General features: G+C 39.7%; 1 protein-coding gene across 1 annotated transcript in view; it reads left to right on the plus strand.

Moving 5' to 3' along the window:
- LOC116995463 (potassium voltage-gated channel subfamily KQT member 1-like) overlaps positions 1–21,044 on the plus strand; it is a 240,416-nt gene that overhangs the window by 52,204 nt on the left and 167,168 nt on the right. Inside the window, exons 2-5 of the mRNA XM_033058210.1 lie at positions 4,045–4,120; positions 7,769–7,863; positions 8,849–8,889; positions 15,423–15,484. Of these exons, the coding sequence (XP_032914101.1) occupies positions 4,088–4,120; positions 7,769–7,863; positions 8,849–8,889; positions 15,423–15,484 (231 nt within the window). The 5' untranslated portion in view covers positions 4,045–4,087. The remainder of the gene's footprint in view (positions 1–4,044; positions 4,121–7,768; positions 7,864–8,848; positions 8,890–15,422; positions 15,485–21,044) is intronic.

Raw genomic sequence — 21,044 nt, forward strand, 5'->3', positions numbered from 1 at the left:
TATAAAAACATCCCTGCGGGATAGTTTTTACAGTTGCTTTGGATTTCATCATCTCTATTTTCTCCTCTGGTTCAATTATTTCCAACAAAAAAGAAAATGTTTGCCTTCTTTGGCTTAAGCTACAGCTTTCCTGCAGTTAAAAAAAAAAAGAATAAAAGGCAGTCTTAAATAGATCCAAGTGTTTTAGCTGAAAGTGATGCCTTTCAGTGCCGAGCAGAGGAGCAAACCCAGGCTGCAGTGGTCCTTGGGCTCACAGCTGTCCCACCAGGCTCTGCACCCACACAGGCACAGCCAGAACCTGCAGAGGGGAGGCTGAGCCAGCCAAGAGGGGTCCCCTTCCCCAGCCCTTCCAGAGTGGCTGCCAAAGTGATTCTGAGCATCCCACCAGGGTGGGGACTGTGTGAACATCCACGATCCAGGACCACCACCCGCTCCCCTTCCTCCCTGCCCTACCACAGTGGTGGCCCAGGAGCCAAACCAGGAATGATTCGTTGTAATTAAGGATAGTTTTGAGCCCTTTTAAACTTGAGCATCCTGCTGAGAAATCCTTGAGCAGAGAGGTAAGGAACACATGCTGCCTTGGGTCCTATTGAAGACAGTTCGAGATGATGTCAGTACCATTTATGGATCCAAGCATATGCTATTTCAGTAGACATTTCATGATAGCCATTATAGTTACAGATGTTGCAAGCTTCAATTATTAATTTATGTGCTCATAACTTTCCCAAAGCCAGATCACTTCTGTTCAAATGTCATTTTGTTCTCCTTTACAAAGCGCTTTAAGGAAGGGTTTTGGCAAAAAATTATTTCCTGTTGTTTAGGTTAAAAGATGGAAAAGCATGAAATTGTGTGTCAATAAAGCGCTAATTATATTCTTTTGAGCGTAACGTTCAGACAAAACAACCCACCCAATACTAACCACACACCCTGCCTCAGTGTGGTCTCCATCCCTACGAGGAGAGCTTAAGCTTGGGTTTCTGGGTACATTTTAAAAAATAATTAAAATTTTAATGTGCTGGAAAGCACCTCCTTGTGTGTGTGTGTGGCACTGCCCTCTGGTGCACAGAGGCAGGAGAGTTTGGCTGCTCTGCAGGGACAAAACTGCGGGCACCCAGCCACTCCTGTTCCTGCTTAGAACAAGTGCTCAGGTCCTGCTGTCTGGGAGCCAGGGCATGCAAGGACTTTAATCCTCACTCCCGAGGGAGTTAGAAACCACAATCCCTGTGGAGATCTGTCCCTTTCTGTATTGTTTCCATAGAAAATGGCACATGGGAAGAGTGTGCAAACGAGGTGTCTGTCACACCCCCCTCAGGCTGTTCTCTCATCAGGTGCTTATTCTGAAATATCTGGGAGATTTGCTGCAAGTGGTGCTGTGCTCCTACAGAGCACTCAGAGCATCTCTGTCATTTGTTCTCTCCTGGTGGATGTTTCAACCTTCAAGGTTGAAAGAGTTTTGCCCAATCCAGGGGTTTGCGATAAAATATAAGGTTTAATATGTTGGGCTACATTCAGGTATAAATGTAACCTGGTCAGTAGTAGCTGTAATTATCTGTAATGGACATTAGTGGTCAGAAAACTATAAAAACTAGGTAAAATCTCAAAAAATGTTTAGGATTGCAGCCACGCTGCCCCAACCCCCCACCAGGAGGACAGCTTGCTGTACAGAGTGGGAATTTATCTCATCTGGAGTTTCTGTGCTCCCTGGGAATTTATTGGGGCAATTAAGACTTATCCATGTATCTCAGTCTATGGATTTGCACCTTTTCATGCTATTTTTCCATCAAAGTCAGGTTTCACACATTTTTGACTCTCAGTTTAACACTAGTGACCATCAAATCCAATCAGTTACTTCTATTTCAGAATTTTCTCCCAATGAGATTGGTGTGAGTTTTGCTAGTTGGAACATAATGATATCAAGTGCTCTGGAATGACAGTTGGGTGACCTTCTTAGCTGTATTTCACAAATAAATGACTTTTCTCTCTTAAAATGAGGCCTGATAAGCAGTGCATCAAGTTCCAAGAGTTCAATCTCATGGTTTTGAAAACTTTAGCTTGAAACACAGTGGAAAAAGTTCTGTAACCCTGATTTCTGCTTAAGGGAGGGACTTGGGACAAAAGTACTGCCTTGGTTTGGTTCCATCTCTGACTTCTTTAAACTTGTCTATTTAAGCCTTTTTAAACAGGCCTGAACCATCTCATATGGATTAGTCTAATAAAAAACTCCTCAAGCATATATATGAAGTTTCACATCATTTACTTATAGGGGATAATTTCAAGTTTTTATCTTAAGTTTTTATGCTACACAAGGGAGGTAGACTAACCCCTAAACTTTAAACTATGATTCTTTTCTGGTTATTAAAAAAAAAAAAAGTTGTAGGGGCTGACAAAGATTTCTCTATCAATTCTGTGCCATTTGCAAGCAGAATGTCATCTCTGTTCTAGTCAGCAGCCACAGGAGCTCAGCTGGGGCCCTGAATGTCAAGCTGAGCTTTTTTTTACCATAATAAAGGTCCTGCAGGCTAAACTGCTGCTAGCTCGTCAGTGACACTTCTGAAATCCCCTTGATGAGCTCACACAAATATAAAAATTCCTCCTCAGCAGTGCTGCTGATGGTGTATAACAAAGGTGGTTCTTCAGTCATGCTCACCCTGCTTTGTCTTCTGGGTGTTGGCATGTGTGAGTGTATTTATGTGGACATCTGCTTGGATATAGACAGATAAATTAAATATGAGCATATAAGCAGAGCAGACATCTATTTGTGTATTTATTTGATATTCTTCTGGGACTTGAAGCATAAAGAGCAAGAAAAAGCTATTTTTAAAGCTTGTGGCTGTGGCATCTTCACCTGATCAGAAACTCCCAGGTACAGGGTGGGATTATTTGGGTACAGGGCCAGGAGTTGGACTCGATGATCCTGATGGGTCCCATCCAACTCAGACCGCTCTATGATTCTATGATAAGCAGTGTTTTCCCCAAAGAATAATTATAAAAATGAATTAGTATGCCAATTTTTAAAACATAGTCCCTGCTTGTTTAGCCTTTATTTCCTTCACTTTGAAATAATCCACTGTAACCTTTCCACTTTCTGAAGACTTTGCCTCTAAACTGTGGCACCCAAGTAAAGTGATCAACCCAGTACTTTCTTTCCCCCAGCCGGACACAGGCAGCAGATTGTGTTTTCAGGAGACTCCTGCTGGAAAGCTTTCCTGGGATTATCATCACATGTCAAGAATGATGTCCATATAGAACATAGATTTCCAAACAATACAGCTTCCTGTAAACAAAAACAAAATGTTTGTTTTAGTTCACTTACTTCGAATGTATAAAAGAGCTCATGGGGAAGAAGTTAGTCGTTAAAGAAAATACTCATTCTTATAATTACCATATCCCTGTTTCCTCTCTACCCTGCCAAAATTCACCATAAATAAGAGGTGTGGTAATTAATTGCCTGCCAAGTGGCAGAATTAATGTTCTGCAAATGCAGGATCCTCTAGGTTAAGTGATACAGCTGCATTATAAAATGTCCCATTCAGTATTTGAATGCCAGACACACATACATGTGTTGAGAAGATGTGTTGTGTTCATTTTTATTTACTTGTTTTTAAGACACTTTGATTTTTCTTCAAAGTACTCTTTAAAGGACTTAATTTCTGTGCAATAGAGCTCATGGGCAAACACTCAGTAAATGCAAAATAAGGAATGCACTCATGGTTCTATAAACATTTCACATTCTTCAAACTGATGCCAGTTGTGTGCATTGACAGTAATCCTGTCTAATCCCTTCCACATGTATTATCTTTGTACACCTGCTTTCACTGTCTCACTTATCGGTTTTGAATACTTAGAACCACAATTTGCAGGAAGGCAAAGCAGCAGAATGAAGCGTCCATGCACTCACAGCTTTGCTACGCTGCCATTTTGTGTTATAAAGATAAAACACAGTTGTAGATTTCAGTGCTTGGAGTCAACATCTTCCATTAAGACATTTTTTCCTCCCTCCTGCCCCCCCAGCTGATGTCTGTCTGTGTTTGTGTTCCTTGGCAGGCTGACTGAAGCACACAGAACAGCTGTGAAAGTCATCAGGAGAATGCAGTATTTTGTGGCCAGAAGGAAATTTCAGGTAAGAAGCAGGATTAATCACAAGCGCATCTCATTAGCTTGAGTGACATTGAAGGTGCTCTCAGAGTTAACTTGTCTTGGTGAATGTGGTTGTAATAAGTCAAAAGTACTTTTGTCGTTCTGGGGCTCACACCTTTTGTGGATTTTTTAATGGTGTGGGCAAAATTGTCAGTGATCCATGGATGCAGTATGCCACAAACCCCTGACTTGGTGGAGTCAACATCATTATTTTTTACTTCTCTTTTTTCACTGCACTTGTTTTTTGTTTAACTGTGTTGACCAGTACTTACCCATTCCCTAGCAGAAGTGAAGAAAACACTGGTGTTGGGGTGAAAAAAGCTCTGTCAGGGTGTCTGCAAAAATACTGATCATAACAAGAGTGCTTTGAGTCACCTGATCAATAGGGAATGTTCAGTCCCGTTCTGTGTATGGCTGGCAGATCAATAGGCTTCACTGACAAGTACTGTGGGTGCAAAGTTGCTTCCACAGGTGTGACCCATGTTTCCAAATGTATTTTTTTTTAGGATTGAGAAAGGGATCTCATAGGCCATATTTTATAAAATTATGAAGCATCTGCCTACTGGAAATTTGCTGTCTTTATGAAGTGTTCAGTTAATTTTCTCAATTAGGTTACTGAGTGCTCAAATTAAATGTTCTGCATTGAAAATACTGTTTAATTTTGCCTGTTTAGTGAGACTTATGATAAAACTTGTTTGGAATGTGATCCTCATATCATCATTTTCATCATACATGGGCTGGAAATGCCATGGAAATGAAAAATTAACTTCTGGACTGATTTTCAAAGCCCTCATTATTTCCATCTCAAGGTTCATGCTTTTTTTTTTATCCAAGAGGATCCACTGCAAGTTAATGGTCTTTCATAATCCTTTTGAAGAGGTTTTAAAAAAATAAATCAAAAAGCTACATTTCAGGGAAGTTTGATTAGAGCTGAGCACTTAAATGCAAGGGATAGAAGCCTGAGATAAGATCCCAGCACTCAGAAGACTCTAAATTAGGGCAGATAGAACATCTTATATATTTCCTAATCCCATGCAGACGTGTATCTTCAGATAACCCTACCTTTTGAAAGAAGACTAGGTTAAGTCAGGTTGTTCAACTCAGCATAAAACAGGAGAGCAGGGTTCTATTGTAAATATATCAGATAAATTAAAACTATTGGAAAATTTTTAAAAGTAAAATAGAGACACCAATTCTGTAAAATAAAATAAGTTTATAAATTAGTTAGGTTAAAAATTAGGATATTTCAAACCACCAGAGACATAATGTTCTGGAGCTGTCAGGCAGTAGCAGTCATGCCAAACCTTAAAAAGTGAATTTCATCAATCTATGGAGAGAATTCTGTGAGTCAGTGACAGGGAAGGAGAAGGAGAAGGAGAAGGAGAAGGAGAAGGAGAAGGAGAAGGAGAAGGAGAAGGAGAAGGAGAAGGAGAAGGAGAAGGAGAAGGAGAAGAAGGAGAAGGAGAAGGAGAAGGAACAATCTTTTGTTTCTTCCTTTCTTGGGGCCATGAAATACAGTTTATAGGACTGCCATGCTAATTAGATTTTGGAAGTTCAAAGCTGGGTAATATTATTTGGTTTTGCATGCTGAATGTGGAATACTGAGCTCAAATGGCCAGGATTTGGGATTATGAACAGAATGAAAGTCAAAGGAGTTGTTCAAGTGCTGCATTTACCACACTTCTCTGGAAGCCCATTACCTCCTGGCTTCAGTTGTATCATTCTAGCATTTCCTAATAAAAACATGAGAGGGGATTGTGCCAAAGTTTGGCAAGACTTAAGATGCCCAGATCTAAAGCTTTATGGAAAAAGAGGAGGGGGAATTGGTGAAAACTGGAGGGATATTTTAACTCAGCTTCAGAGAGGACTCAGGCAGATTTCAGCATCCAGCACTTTGCAATTGTAGGATTTTGAGCTGATGGTTTGGTAAAAGGGCTAACAGACACGGGACTTCTTTTGAGGGGGAAAAGAAATTTCAGTGGGAATGAGTAGAATTAATTATGCACATGGTAGCCCATGGGGGAGAGGGGAGGGGAAGACTCTCCAGCACATCCAGGCTCTGCGCCGTGCATGGTGTTTAAATAGAGAGTGTCCAAAGGAAAGGACACGGGATTTAGCCAAAATGCTCTCCAGGCACCCCCACTAGTCCATCTAAAGAGTGATACTGGCACTGCTTCTCGGGGTGAAGACAATAGGCTGCTTTTCTGGCCAGAAATAGTGATGTGTCAGCGTCTGCAAAATGTGGAGCTGGGGAAGGGGGAGGAAAAAAAACCAACCAAAAACCAAACGATAAGCTGAAAGCTGAAACCTCCCTCCCCCGCAAAGCCTCTGCTCCCAAATGCACTCAAATGCACTCACACACACCTCCAAAGCCACAACTCTTTTGAAAGTATTGGTGCAGGTAAGTGCAGAGTGCAGGGAAGGCATTTTGTCACAAAGAGCTCTCGCTTCTTCATTCATTTTGCGGGATTTGTTTCCATTCCAGTTCCATGCTTTCATTTGAAATTTCTAGGATTGTGTGGCTGCCTTCCAAGCATGACTCCAGCACATACTGTAGGTGTTCAATGCATGTGTGCAGTGGTGCATGCTAATGGCTCTGGCTGAGGCTGTGACAGAGTGCAAACAGACAACAAGATGACTAATGAGCTGTTTTCAGTAATTTCCAATTACTAGATGTGCAGTTTACCTTTGCTTTTTTCTCCCCCCCCCACTTCTTTTCTTGAGTCAGAGCCAAAAAGGGAGACATCTTGCCCCACATTTCCCATGAGGGTTCTCAAAATGCTGGTCTTTCCAATAGCCCGTGATTTGCATTTATACCTCCACAGACACATTGATTTTACTTGCTAAAATTTCACTGTGCTGCACTTTCTATAACCACATCACTTTCTGCAAGTTCTCTAGACTTGTTTAAAAATTTGGCCACAGTAGCTACAGCAAGAAACCAAAGCTTGGCAGAAGCATGTGGATTCTCATTAGGATGGGAATATAGTTGGGCAGGTGGCAGTTTATTAACTCTCCCACATTTTTTAATCAGCCCTTTTTTATTTGAATTGCACCTTTTTGTCTGATCTAGGAGGTCTCATGAAAGACAGAGGAGAACAAACAAAATCACGTGCGGCAGTCTCCTGACTTATGAAGAGCATCTGTCCTCCCTGCTCCTCAAGCAGCAATATTTCTGTCACCAGACATCTTTGGTCTTCAGAGACATTTGATTCTGGGTCCAAGTGTTCTGAGTTGGGCCAATCCCTGGGGTTCAGTCCCCTGACATTATGATTAACACATGGCTTTGGAATGAGCCAGGAGATACTGCACATGGGAGTCCCAGATAAATTATCTATCTATTTGTGTTTCCCAAATCCACTGTGAAGGGCTAATATTTTGCTCAGTATGGAGTAACATGAAGACATGACTCTAACTGACAGTAATGGGAATCATTTGGCTCTGTCTCCACAACAAATATTCACTCCTACAACGGCTGCATATTTTTTTTTAATTCCATTTATTCAGTTGTTACAACAACTGTTGCAAAATGGCAGGCAAATAGGCAGATAAAAAAAATAGAATGAAGGCCTGTCTGAAACAGAAATCCAGTTTGGCCAATATTCACCTTGCTGCCTGCCTCCTTTCCCAGCAAGCTCGGAAGCCATACGACGTCCGTGACGTGATCGAGCAGTACTCCCAAGGACACCTCAACATGATGGTTCGCATAAAAGAACTTCAAAGAAGGTAGGCCCTGTCTACCTCATGAAATATCTGATTTCCCCAGTGCCAGCTGGCTTTAGGAGAGATGTGTACTTAATGAACAGTAATTGTCCAAAATTGCAAGCACAACAGGGAGCACAATATCTGGAGGATTTAACTTGGAGCCATTTTTAACCCTTTTTATGATCAAGTTTACAATTATCCTTTATTCTCCTCTCCTTTTTCTCCAAATGGAGTTAAAAGAAATGAAGGTGCATGCTGTGAAGTTTATAGTGTGATCCAAGCTTTTCTGTCCTCTTAGAAAAGGAAAACTTTTCAAATAATGATTTACCTTACCTTTCCACTCTGTGGTTCTCCACAACTGAGAGAAATCTGTTTCGCTTGTGCTGCACTATCTGGAACTCTTCCCTGCCTGCATTCCTCCATACACATGCATTCTCCAAGTTTGGGGTTTGCAGCTGAAATATTTTGCCACAAAACTATTCTCTTCTGTTTCAGCACAAAGTGCTTTTCTCTTTACAAATTAATGCTGTGGACTGGGACACCAGAATGAACTCCCCTGGCCCTTAAATGAAATGAAAAAAAGAAAAAAAAAATTCCTATTGAGTGGAATCTACTGTGTCAACATATATAGATATTAAATCCGCCTGCATGAGGCTCCAGGAATAGTTGCAAATGTTATTAAGAAGTCACTCTGTTTGTATAGTCTTTGTTATTAGATTACATAGGACACAGGAGAACTATGTTTTAGTTACAACTTGAAAGTCTGAGAAATATTAGTACTCACGAAAATAACAATAATAATATGGTTTGATTTTGGAGGAAAAACTCTTAAAGAGCTAAACTGCTGACTGTGTGCAGAAACTCATGCTAGTCTCATGTTTTTGCTTGTTTTGGTTTGGGTTTAGAGCTACTGTAAATTCTCATGTAAATTATGTGCCTGTGCTTAGCAACAGAGCTTAAGTTGCTTGGTAATTGCTCTGCTTCTAATTTTCTGTTTGCTTCCCAGGTTGGACCAATCCTTGGGAAAGCCAGGTCTTTTCCTCCCAGGTATGGTGACTACATTTTATGCAAAATTATTATCTTCATAACTTTGGGAAAATACCCTTGGCTACAGTAATGTGGATTTATAATCCAGCCAATTATATATGAATGTAATTCTGCTAATAAGCCCTGGAAGGCCTGTGTCAAGATAAATCCATTTCGTCCAGGTGGCAGTGGAGTACATGGAAATTAGGAATAAATGTTAAAATGTGAATTTGAATGATGGGATGGAAATATCCTGAGGGAAATTTTTCTACAAGAATAGTCTTTCTAAATCTTTTGGGCCAGGATTAAAATATATATTGATTCCACTTAAAAATATTTTTTCCATCCTGAACTCATATCCCCAAGTGACTTGAAGCACAAATGAGGGTGGCAAAGTAATTTCAGAGCCTCTAAAAAATGGCATATTGTCAGTGGTTAATATTATCAGAACAAGGAATATCATTCAAAACACATTTTCAACATCTGATTGCTGCAGAAGGCTCAGTAGTACAATCCTTTTTCCCTGTAGCTGGTTTTGGACCTCAGGAAAAGAACTGTCAGCTTGAATACTTCTATAAATATTTATGCATGGGAATTTGTTCCACAATGTGCAAGCTAAATTTATGGAAAAACTTCCTTTACCTCCAAGAATGTATTATTTTATTTCAAGTATAGCATTACCAAAGTGGAACTGCAATTTGTGCTTGAAAAGACCAGTGTCAGAAGCACTTTTTATCAAGCAGTTTCTGCTATCAGAGGAGGCAAATAATTAGAAGCTCATTGTGAAATAATGTTCTGAGAGGTTCAAACAGCTGAAGATGTTCAGGAAGTTTGGTCTCACCAAATCTTGAGTCAAAAGGGTCATGGAAACCACTGGGAGGGTTTTAGGTGGGCCTGTGGCTTTGAACAAGTGTTGGAAAGAATCTAAAGTACCAAGAACTGACTGGGAAAGGTAGAATGGTGGTTACAGTGATGCAGAAGCTGGTGAGCTCAGTTAGAGGGTTGCAAGACCAAAACCAGAAGTCATTTGATCTAGTAGTTATTTTATCTAAACCCTCCACAAATCCAAAAATAAGATAAGTGGTTCCAGAGAAATGGTCTGCAGAATTAAACCTAGAGTTAGTTTGCAATTACTCCTGGTGGTATCCAACCTGCCTTTACTCCCAGGGTTTTCCAAGTGGTGAAGAGTGGGTGCAGTAGTTGTCTGTTTGGGGTGAAAACAGACATTTTACTGTCTTTAGAAAAACGGCATTCCCTGAGTTTCTCTCAGAACGCATGGCTTATGCTACACTGAGCACAGATTTTTTACATAATACTTTTCCAGGCTTCATTTTTAACAACATGGGTGTTTCCCCCAGACTGTATTATTTTTGTACTGATGACAAGCAAAAAAGAAATGACAATGCAAAGAAAATTAAACTGCCAAGGACCAAAACATGAAAAGAATTTTCCTTTCCAGCTCCTTTTATTTTTTTTCCCTGTTTTATTATCCTCCCATTCAAAGAAACTTAAGGTCTGTTGAAATGAACGGGAATCTTTCCAGTGACCTCAGTGGGGCTTGGATCAGTTTTTTTATGGAAAGCCTGTTGTGGACTTTGATAATATTATATAAAAGTAATTGCAGCCTGTCTATAGTATTATTGCATTTCAAAAGTGAATGATGTCATAAAAGACCCAGAATCTGAATTCAGTGAAAGCAATAATTGTTATTTTTCAAGTTAGTTTCTCTGAGATTAAAAAGCACTAAAAGCTGTGTTAAAACAAGATAAGGATATGAGAAGAGAATAAAAGCCGTGCTGGGTCAGATCAGTCCTGCAAGGTGCTTTGGGAAATGTGTAAAAAAAACCTCCAATCTTCCTGTCAGCTTTCAGCCCATTGCACATCAAAGGCTTCCTGACAAGGTTGCATTGTATTTAGTGTATTTAGCAAAATGGTTTGTCCTCAACAAACTTGTCTAATTATCCCGTTAAACTTACATCTGCCATACTTTGTACAAAGAATTCTCCCAATTCCACCTTCACATGTGCATATTGTGAAGAATTCTCCCTTTTTGCTTGTTTTGGTCTTGGCTTCTCCTCCCTTTCTTTCAAATTCCTACAAGCAGGGGTGGATTTAAAAACTCTAAGATAATTAATCAATTCAAAGGACCTGGACCCTACTTTTATGAGTATATTCAGAAGACTCTGTCTGAGTTTCATTGAAAGCCTGTCCCAGTGTTCCAGGAGACACAATTTTGTCAGATGAAACATATTCCTGTCATAATAAACATATGCCTTAATAATGGAAATTGTTGATGTAGAGGGAAAGAACACATTAATTGAATTTATGGAATCAATGAAATAGACACATACAGTGATACAAATAAAGAGTGTCATACCTGACCTTCACTGCACACCATGGAGTTAACTGCTTTTCAATGCAATTTTTGAGAGTTACTATAGCTTTTCAGGGGCAAAGGTGAAGAATAATGCCAAGGTAAAACAAAAGATGCAGTGTTTGGGTTCAGAAAAGTACACAAAAAGCTGATGTTTATCTGCAATTTATCTGAATCTCTTGGTTCTGCATGACATCAGTGGCAGTGCCTGAAAGGGCTTTCTTGCAAAATTTTGACAGTTCCATTATTTGCTTTTTTTCTCCATTAAGTGCCGCCTAAGCTTTCTGATACTTTGTTCTTCCCATCTGTTAAGAAGAAATTGGGTCACTGTATCTTTTAAAGCATAATAAATATACTCAGCTTAATTTTTATCGTTTTTTTAGTCAATTGATATTTGAAATGAGATATACCCATATTTCTGTGGGAGCTGATTTGTCCCACCCCTCCCGGAGATGAAAATATTTTGGCAGTTTACTTTTTAGGCTTTCCAAAGGAAATTACAAGTGCCTGATCCAGGACTATGCCTTAACGTTTTTTTAATTTCTTCTACCAGCCAGCTGTAAAAGGCTCTGACTGACAAGAGATTCCCAACTAAAAGTTGCCATGACTGAGGCAACTTTCTTACTTGCTGGTTTATGGGTGCAAAAGGGCAATCCTGACCTTCTTCCTTAGCAGCACACACAGTTTACAAACCCAAGAATCCAGATCTTGCCATAAGCTCATCACAATCATCCCTACATGGAGCTTTGGCAGAATTGGTCAAACACAGGTCCAGAAGGCTGCATTTGCACCGAGTTAGCCAAAAGAAGGCAGCAGTGTCTTCTGGGCTGTGCTGCTTTCTGAGATACTATTTACAAAGGTTCTGAGATGTCTTCAGCAATCTGGAATATCGGGTCAAATCCCTCATTTTCTACTTAAAAGAAACTGATGGCTTTCAGATAAATTTGAATATTTTTGAATTAGCTCCCCTCTAGTTGTGTAAAAATTAAGGAAGGACTCTTGCTCTATAAAGCAGAATCATTTCCAGCTTTTACCATTTTCAGACCATGTCTCTGCTAGTCATTCACTGTCCTGAAGGTCTTCATAAATAAATACTTTTCTTTAACCAAAGGAAAAAAAATATTTTCTTTAAAGTTTGATATATTCTGATGAGATGGAGAATGCTAACTGTGTGAAAAAATAAGATTATCGTGCCATTCCTCCCTTGAGTTGCTTTCTTCCTCCTGCTCATATCAGTATGTGCTATTTATATCACTTGCTTCCATCTGGGGAAAGAGTTATCATGTCTTGAAATGGTGTGAAGCCAACCTGAAAGTGTTTGGGGTTTTTTATTGGGTTGGTTTTTTTGTTTTGTTTTTTACAAGAGGCATATCTTGCTCCTCACCAGGAAAATAGATGGGCCAGCTTTGTGAAAATATTAGGAAATTAATATAGGATTGTGTTGTTTTGAAAACAGAATAATATGTACACTCAGGAAGGCAAAGACTTCCAGGGAAGAAATGTCCATATTAACAAATATATCTTATTAATATTAATCTATATTAACAACTATCCAGTCTCCTGAATTAGAATGTCTATTGATTATTTATTAATGTTTTCTCTGATTCCAATCTCAGTATATAAAATAATGGGTTTGTATCATACCAACCATGTGACACAAGACGTTTTCAAATTTTTTTTTATTTCTGAGTTAAAATTTTCCCATGTATATTTTCATCCAGTTATAAGTAATTGTGCTTCCTTTCATTATGGTCGTGCCATGTATCCTTTGTCTCTGTGCCTTTCCCATAAGAGTTACAGGACTGCTTAGCTGATCTGCATTTTAGTGCAGCCCAACACAAAGAGTAAAATCTCAGTACTGAAAGGAAATTAAGCAAAGACTGTAGAAACTTAAGTCATTTCAGATTTATAGTTGGCCATGCAATCTTTTCAACTCTGTAAAAACAAACAATCTAATGATGTAGGAAGTCTAAAATCATCTATCTATCGAGAGAGAAACATAAACATGACATAGAAATCACACGCACTGGAGCGACTTTATCTGAACTTGTGCCCCACTCCTTACCCCAGTGTTTGGTGTGTTGTGCACACACCACCTTTGCTTTCAAAGATCATCTGTATTAGGAGGAAATGCTTGTAAATTAGGGCTGGATGCTGCTCCCCATGGAGGCTGATAAGAAACTGGGGAAGACCACAGCATTCTGTGACTTTACATGGCCTGCATGCCAGCAAAGGGCTCCATGAGATGCAGCTCTGTCCATGTGCATCATCCCTCCCACTTCTGATCTTCCACATCTTAGAGCAGTGCCACATGCCACAATACAGCTTCTTACTGCTCACCTGCTCCCTATTTTCTTTTCTGTTCCACACAGCTTTCAGGAATAACTCAAATAGGAGACACTATTAACTTGGTTTGGTGATTATCTGAAGGATGGAATTAGAACTGGTGAGGAAATGATTATTTTATTAAAGCTTTATGAAATATTTCTTCAGGTTTGGAGAACTTTTTGGGGTTAGACCTAGACAAAAACACTACGTGCCCACTGCTGTTCAAATCACATCCCAGTTTAGAAATCCTTAAAGTCATACTTTTTTTCTGATATATACTCTGAAAGATGTGTGTACAGATTTACTAACTAGGAAGTAGACAGCAGAGCCAATTATTTCATTTTAGGCAGAGATGAGCACAAAGATAAAGGTGAGCCTCAGCCACTTACATTTTAAGACGTTTCTGAGGTTGTGAACGATGAACATTCCGCATTATGAGCCAAGCTGTGTCATTTATTGTCTGTCCCACATTTTCTTCCCTGACTTTATTTGCTCCTGCAGGTTCTCTGGGGAAACACTTCTCTTTTCTACGCCTGCAAAGAGCTGCCAAAGGTGCAGGACCTTTTAAAGGCTCTGGTGGTGTGTGGAGGAGAAGGAAAGCACAAAGTGCTTTTGCCAGCTTTTGCTAGTCTTCCTCTGGGGTCGTGGTGCACGCAGCACAAGTTGCCTTGAGGTGAACTTTGCTGCAAACAGATCACTAAACATATCCCATTAGCAAATACAAATGGTAAAGCAAGTACAACTCCCTGAGAAATCCAGGAACGTGCTGAGCTCATACAGGCACTCTGTGAACTCTGACACTGTGCAAATCCATATCTCAGCCTTGCCCATGCCCGAAGCAAAATTGACTTAGATAGCTTAATCACCATGAAAAGGGAGCAATGTATGAAAAAATACAGGATTAATTACTCCAGGTATTGGAAATGTACTTTAGTAGAGAAAAACATCCAACTTCCATTGGCATCAGCTTGTAAATTACTTCAGTATCGGGGTGTGGGTTTTAACATGTGAATATCTTCTCCCAAATCAGAATATGTATGGGTTTGTACTTCACTCCCTGTGCAATAACACCCTCAAACTATGGCATTCCTTAGCAATAGATCCTGTGAGCAGAAAGGATAGATCCCATTTTCCACAGTTTTCACCCTTGGCTCCAAACCTACCATTTGCAGTGGAATATGTAACTGGGAATATTTACTAACCAGGCCTCATAAAGAGTAGGATGGAAAATGAGGATGCAAGAGCTTTTCCCAGTGTCACTCCTTTGCAGAGAGGAGATGGATAGAATGGATGGATGGATGGATGGATGGATGGATGGATGGATGGATGGATGGATGGATGGATGGATGGATGGGTTTACTGACAGATGCATCAATCTCTGCCACTCCAGCCCTTGAACCCCTGGATAGTGCTGTCTCCTATACCTGCAACCTCAGCTGAAAACTATTCTGATTTCTTTATGTATTGCAAGTTTACCTTGCTCAGGCCAGTGATATTCAAAACTGGAGGTGTGCCCATTCCATCTAACTACATGCAGTTCACTGAGATAATTAAACAAGACAATGTTATTCCAGATTCCATTTATAGCTCTTCATGTCCACTGACTACCTCTACCAAGGTCCAAGTTTCCCTTTAGACTGACTTAATCTTGTCAGTCTGAAAAACTAACTCCTTTCTCTCCAGCCACTCTCTTTCACTTCTGTTTCATTCTTTCTTGTTATATTCACATATTTTATGCTACCCTACTATTACCAGCTTTTAGTTTTTTTGCTTTAAATACCATAGATATAATTCATAGTTTGAATTTATTCTCCACCTAATGAATGTCCCATTTTTATTCTTCTTTCTTTAGAAAAAGGAGTAGACAAAGGATACTACAGTATAGGAGCCAGACTGATCCGGCTGGAGGATAAGGTAAGTGCATGAAAGCTTGCTTTTTTTTTCCTGAGCAATGATATCTGATCTAGAGACCTGCAAGATAGTATCTTGGCATGATTTACTTTAGAATTACAGGGCTCCATAATAATGAATAATATCCTAATTTTTGTGAGGGAGTTGATGAAGTATCATGTATATGTTGTTCAGCATTAACCATTTGCCTGCTATGCTGGTTCTTGATTGTAAAAGGAGCTGTTTTCATGTCAAAGTCAAATCACATGCCTTGGACTATGAACTGGCTGGTGTTTGTCACACAAGAATTAGTGAATTAAACAGAAATGTTGGTGTCAGGAATATTTGTGAATAGCAATCGTTGACATCTCAGCTACAAATCCTGAGATTCTTTAATGTTTACTGCATTTTTTCCCCCTGTGCAGTTACCTTTGCACATTTTCTGCCACTCCCTCACTGTCTTCTCTCCAGGAATATGTTCATCTTTGTTATTAATTAATTACTTTGCAGTGTGCCCCGAGGCCAAAGCTCAGTGAGGGTCTATTGTCTTAGACCTCTTCCAAACATCCTCCAGAGTTTTTTCTCCTCAAGTGATAACAAAAATACAAGTTTGCTCAAAACTTGCTCTATTTCTCTAACAGTGTTTTAGTCAGCTCTCTTTCCTACCTCTAAAAGTTGGTGTCCCTCCAGCAGGGTACTTTGTGTGGACAGGAGCAGCACAGTGGCTGCTGTGGGGGGTGTGATGATGCTGAGACAAAAGGCCATTTGAATTTGGCATATCCACTGCCTACTTGTTTCCTTGTCTCACTCAAATTTGTCATGCAAATTCTCTTTTCACTTTTTTCTGGGGAAGTGAGGCGAGAAGGAAAGAGGAAGGAAACTTCTCATAATTCTTAAGAACTGTGCATCTTGCCAAAAAAGCAGAAATTGAAATTAAACTAATACAATCTCTTGCCTAATTTTTAATGCTCATTGCTAGGACAACATCAGAAATATGTAACACTGCATTGTCAAAGGACAGATTTTCTTTGATTTTTAGCTTTCTTGCACAGTGTAAGAGAACCAGCTTCACAGATAAAGTTATCCAAGCTAACTTTTAAAGTGGTTTGGTCCCTTGTGCAGCCACAAAGTGAAAATGGCTTTCATTCAGATTGCCTTACTCACTTTGAAAGAGATGAATTGCTCTCTGTATATTCTGTAAATTCATACCACGGCTTCATTCGAATTTCTTGAATGTGCATATAAAGAGAAATCCCCAATACAGATTGAAAATTTAGCAATAAAAGTATCTGTGATAATACTTGGAGTGCTTTGAGAGAGAAATACTGCTGGTATCGTAAATACCTCTGGAAGCAGCAGTTCATGGTCTCCTGACTGCTCCATATTTATGAAGAAGAGAGGTGAGAAAGTTTTTAGTGTGTCTGGCCTTGGTCCAGCTTTAGCACAATGTGCTGTGGAATTGATCAGTTTTATTTCAAAGCCTGACTTAGAGTGCTACAGAGGCATCTTGGGATAAGATGAGGAATATTACAGGAGATGCAGGAAATGCTCCAGTGACTGATCTCTGTTGCAGATACCTGCTTGTGTTCTGCCTTTAATTTAGGCATGATCTAAATAAAGTCAGTGCAAGCTCAAGCCATTAGTGGGCAAGACCAAGCTGCTCTTTTGTTTGAAGTATTAAACTTTATATTTTGCATGGGAACTGGTGATTTCCCACTCTCCCTACTTATTGTTGTGGAGAAAACACATATAAAAGAACAAAAATGTGTCAAGATGTTTTCATAATATGAGTCAATCATTGCAGCTTCCTTTTTGTTCTCAGACCAAACTACAAATGGAAAATAGATGCCAGACTGAGAGTGAACCCAGGGCATTTGATCTTGTAGTACAAATTATCATTCTTTCAGGTGTACAAGGCTTCAGTCTCATATCCCTGCTAAGAAAGTAGACATGATGCAGAAAAAGAGCAAATATTTGTTGTGTTGGTTTCCTTGAGGTTTTGGTAGCATAAGGTTGGGGTTTTTGGTTTGCTTGGGTTTCTTTTTTATTTGCATCTTTTTGGCACATTAGGCTAAAATACACATGTTTACATAATGGATATGAAGTTAAGCTTCCCAGCTATCTCTGTTTTAATGGGACAATAGAAACTACTGCATCCTGCTGTCAAACTGCTTCCCCTAAATTATTTTCCCACGTCTCATGGGCTCTCCTGCTCTAACAGTTCACTGTGTAGTAGCTACTATGCACCCAAATGTGAAACAATACTGGAATCAGGAAGGACAAGCTGAGTTTCAACCTCTGAGGAGAACAAATGAAGCAAGGGCATGTCTGACATCAGGCTCCAGCTGGTGGTGAAAAATTATCTCCCCCTTGGAACTAGAAAACCTTTGGGATCAGCCTCTTCCCCCTGGAGAAATTACTTTAACATTCAGTCACCCAATCTAGTGATGGCAGCCTCCCAAAAGAGTGACACATCTGATAAAAGGACACATTTTTGGACACAGGCCAGTTGGTGCAGACTGATAAAAATGCAGTGTGGATTTGAGAATGTTATCTGCCTAAATGAGCTGTATCAATAAGCCATGAGCACACCTCTGGTCCAGCCTGACCTTCCCCACCAGCATTTTGCAGTTCATTTGTTTCAGCTGTCTCTCCAGAAGGGAATCAGAGTGCAACAAACCCATTGAGAGCTGTGTGTTGTTCTGCATAAAACTATAATTACTTTTTTTGCAAAGTGAGGGAGAGAGAAGCACACATTTCTGATGGCTGAGATGAACTCCATTCCCTGGAGAGGTTTGCTATTATTTCAGATAAAACACGGCATTTGCTTACAGAAAGGCAGAGGTGCAGGTCTCTGAAGGGGTTGTTTGGTGATAGGTAGAAGCTTTGAGGCAAAAATATTTCAAAGATAACAGCCTTCCATCCATGTGGCATGAGAGCAATGCCTGCAGTCTCTCTTTTGTGACCAACAGGCTCCTTCTGGAAATTTGAAGTAACAGGGAAGAGTTAAGAACCAGTTTGTGGAGGATGAAGCACCATGCAACTCCAGCAGAAAGCAGAAAAAAAAAATCTACTCCTTTTTGACTTTAAGCATTGCAAAGCTGACTAGAAACAAGTAAAATGCGTGGTGGCAGCTCTCGGGCAAAAACACCCAAACCCCTTTTTGGCAACATCAATGCTGTGCAAGGCTTCACTCCTCTCACTGACGTGGCACATTGCATAGTCTGAGTTTGCCTGGAACATTTTTCAACCTGTTTTTCCTTGAGTAGGGCATAAAATTCCTATTTTGTTGTGGCCAATGTAATAACCTAGTGTGGCTCTTTTCACAAAAAACCCAACTGGAATGTTTGGAGAAGGACTGGGGCTTCCTTCCCAACACGTGATATGTGCCATTTGGCCGACCCCTCCTTCAGTTCCATGGCAGGGTTTAATTTTATATTGTGGTATGTAGCCATTGACAGATCCTTTTGAAATGTATTAAGAGGGAGATTGGTTCCAAGATGATGTTCTAGAGCTGGCGTTAGTTTCTTTTCAAAATTGTAAACTAATGCTTCTTTATGATGAAATGAGTATTCTTTCTTTTCCTTTTCTTTTCAAAATTAGAAACAAAAATCATGGTGTGCTATGTCAAACTGCACGGCAACCTATAAATAAAAACAGGAGAGAAAAGAATCTGCAAATGAAAGGTTAGAAAGGACAGCTGTGTTGTCTTTGAAAAAGAAATCTATTAGGTATTTTTATAATTATATGGCAGTCTTTTTTATGTGGTATTTACAGTTATGATTTACGTCCATATTACCATAACTATTTCCATACTTATAGACAACATGTGATAATGCTGAGAGCCAAAAGCAACCATTTGGTAGCATTTAAAAAATGCAGGAACACTAAGAGAAAACAGGGCAGTAAAGCAGAACCCTTCTGAGTTTTATCCATCTGAGTAATGCGAGCCAGGACAAAAATGTCATCCAACATAAACAAATGTAGAGGTAGGATTGTGGTGGTAAACTCTCTCTTTACCAATTTAAATACTTGTTTGTGAGCCCATAAAGATGGGCTTAGAGAAGAGTGGTAACAATGGAGAGATGGATGTTGGTGAATTTGATTCCTGCCGTGATTACATCAGGAGTCATTAAATAGTAAAATAATTTATCATGGCAGTGCCTGCAAGCACCACCAGCATGAAGGACTAGTAAGAATTTCCATTCTAAACCCTTAATTTGTGAGTGGGGTGATGGGCAGAACTGAAATGCATTTTTTAAAAAGGAACAAAAAAGAGAAAGAAAAGCCAAAAATTGGTGCACAATGAGTCAGTTGCAATATGAGCATGCTACACTTTTGAGGTTTCAGGAATATGTCTGAAATAAACCCCTTTGTTAACAACACCAAGGTGTTTGTGGGCTGTTTGCCCCCAGTTCCTTAAAGATGGAGACATTCCAAAACAGAAAATTTTTCAGCAGGCTGCTTGCAAATGGGTGTTGTGTGGATTTTCTTAGGTCAAAGCCTTATCTGATTTACTCTGGAGCAGTCCAGCATAAATCCATTGACTCTGCCATAAGCATGATGTCATTAGAGTTTTATTTTTAATCTGGTGCTGAATCAAAACAAAACTAACAAAAAATGAAAGCCCTGATGCCTCAAGCCAAACTGTGCTTGCATTTATGCCAGTGAAGTACTCAGGATTTACACAGGTGTAAATGGCAGCAAATTTCTTAAATGGCTTTAACAATGCTCCAGCTCCAGTGTTCACATCCTGCTCATCAAGAGTTAATTGACAGAGATGAGGTGAAAGCAGAAACAGACACTCAAACATTTCAGAATGGATCTAAGTGAAATCATGTTTTTCACCTCTTAGAACTAAGGGAATCTTTGTGTTATGCTGGGTATTGTAGAACTGAAATTGTGTTCTTGTACTGAAACATCAAGGGTTTTTGGTCTGCAAACCAAGTAATGAAAATTCAACTGCTTGGTCTCAGCCACACAGCTTTTCTAGTCTGCTACTGACTCTTCAGGGCAGAGAGGAACTGTTGTAGTTCTGACTTCTGACTGTCTGGGATGGGTTTATGCTTCTCAGACAAACCTTGTTTAATACAGTTGAGAGGAAAAGGCTGGGGTTGAGCTGCCTGGTTTTGATGGTAATTTCTGGAGGATCAGGCAAAAAAGAAAGAGCTAACGCTGATACTCTTTCAAGTAAGACAAGAGACAGATCATATGTTCTGAGGCATAATGTAAAGAATCCTCTCTCAATGCTTCCCTTATGTTTTTTGTTGTGGAGCTTTATCATATGTGGTACTTGGTAGCACCCTCCTATTATTAAGGTTCTACACCACTTTCCATTGCTGAGCTCTATTTTCAGTTCCTTCCATCTTTGCCAAACTCCAGCCATCTGGACTGAAATTCCCCGAGGCAGATGTCTGCCTTGGGCTGAGATCCTTTGGAAAATTTGTATGTCAGAGTGGGTCATCTTTTCTATATCACAGTAACCTGACCCACTGTGAGGATTCTCCCAAAGATAAACATGAAAACATTGATGGAAAACATTTGAGCTTCTTCTAAATTTGAGCAAGAAAATTGGACAGAAATG

This window comes from Catharus ustulatus, chromosome 4 (genome assembly GCF_009819885.2).
Source record: "Catharus ustulatus isolate bCatUst1 chromosome 4, bCatUst1.pri.v2, whole genome shotgun sequence".
NCBI lineage: Eukaryota > Metazoa > Chordata > Aves > Passeriformes > Turdidae > Catharus > Catharus ustulatus.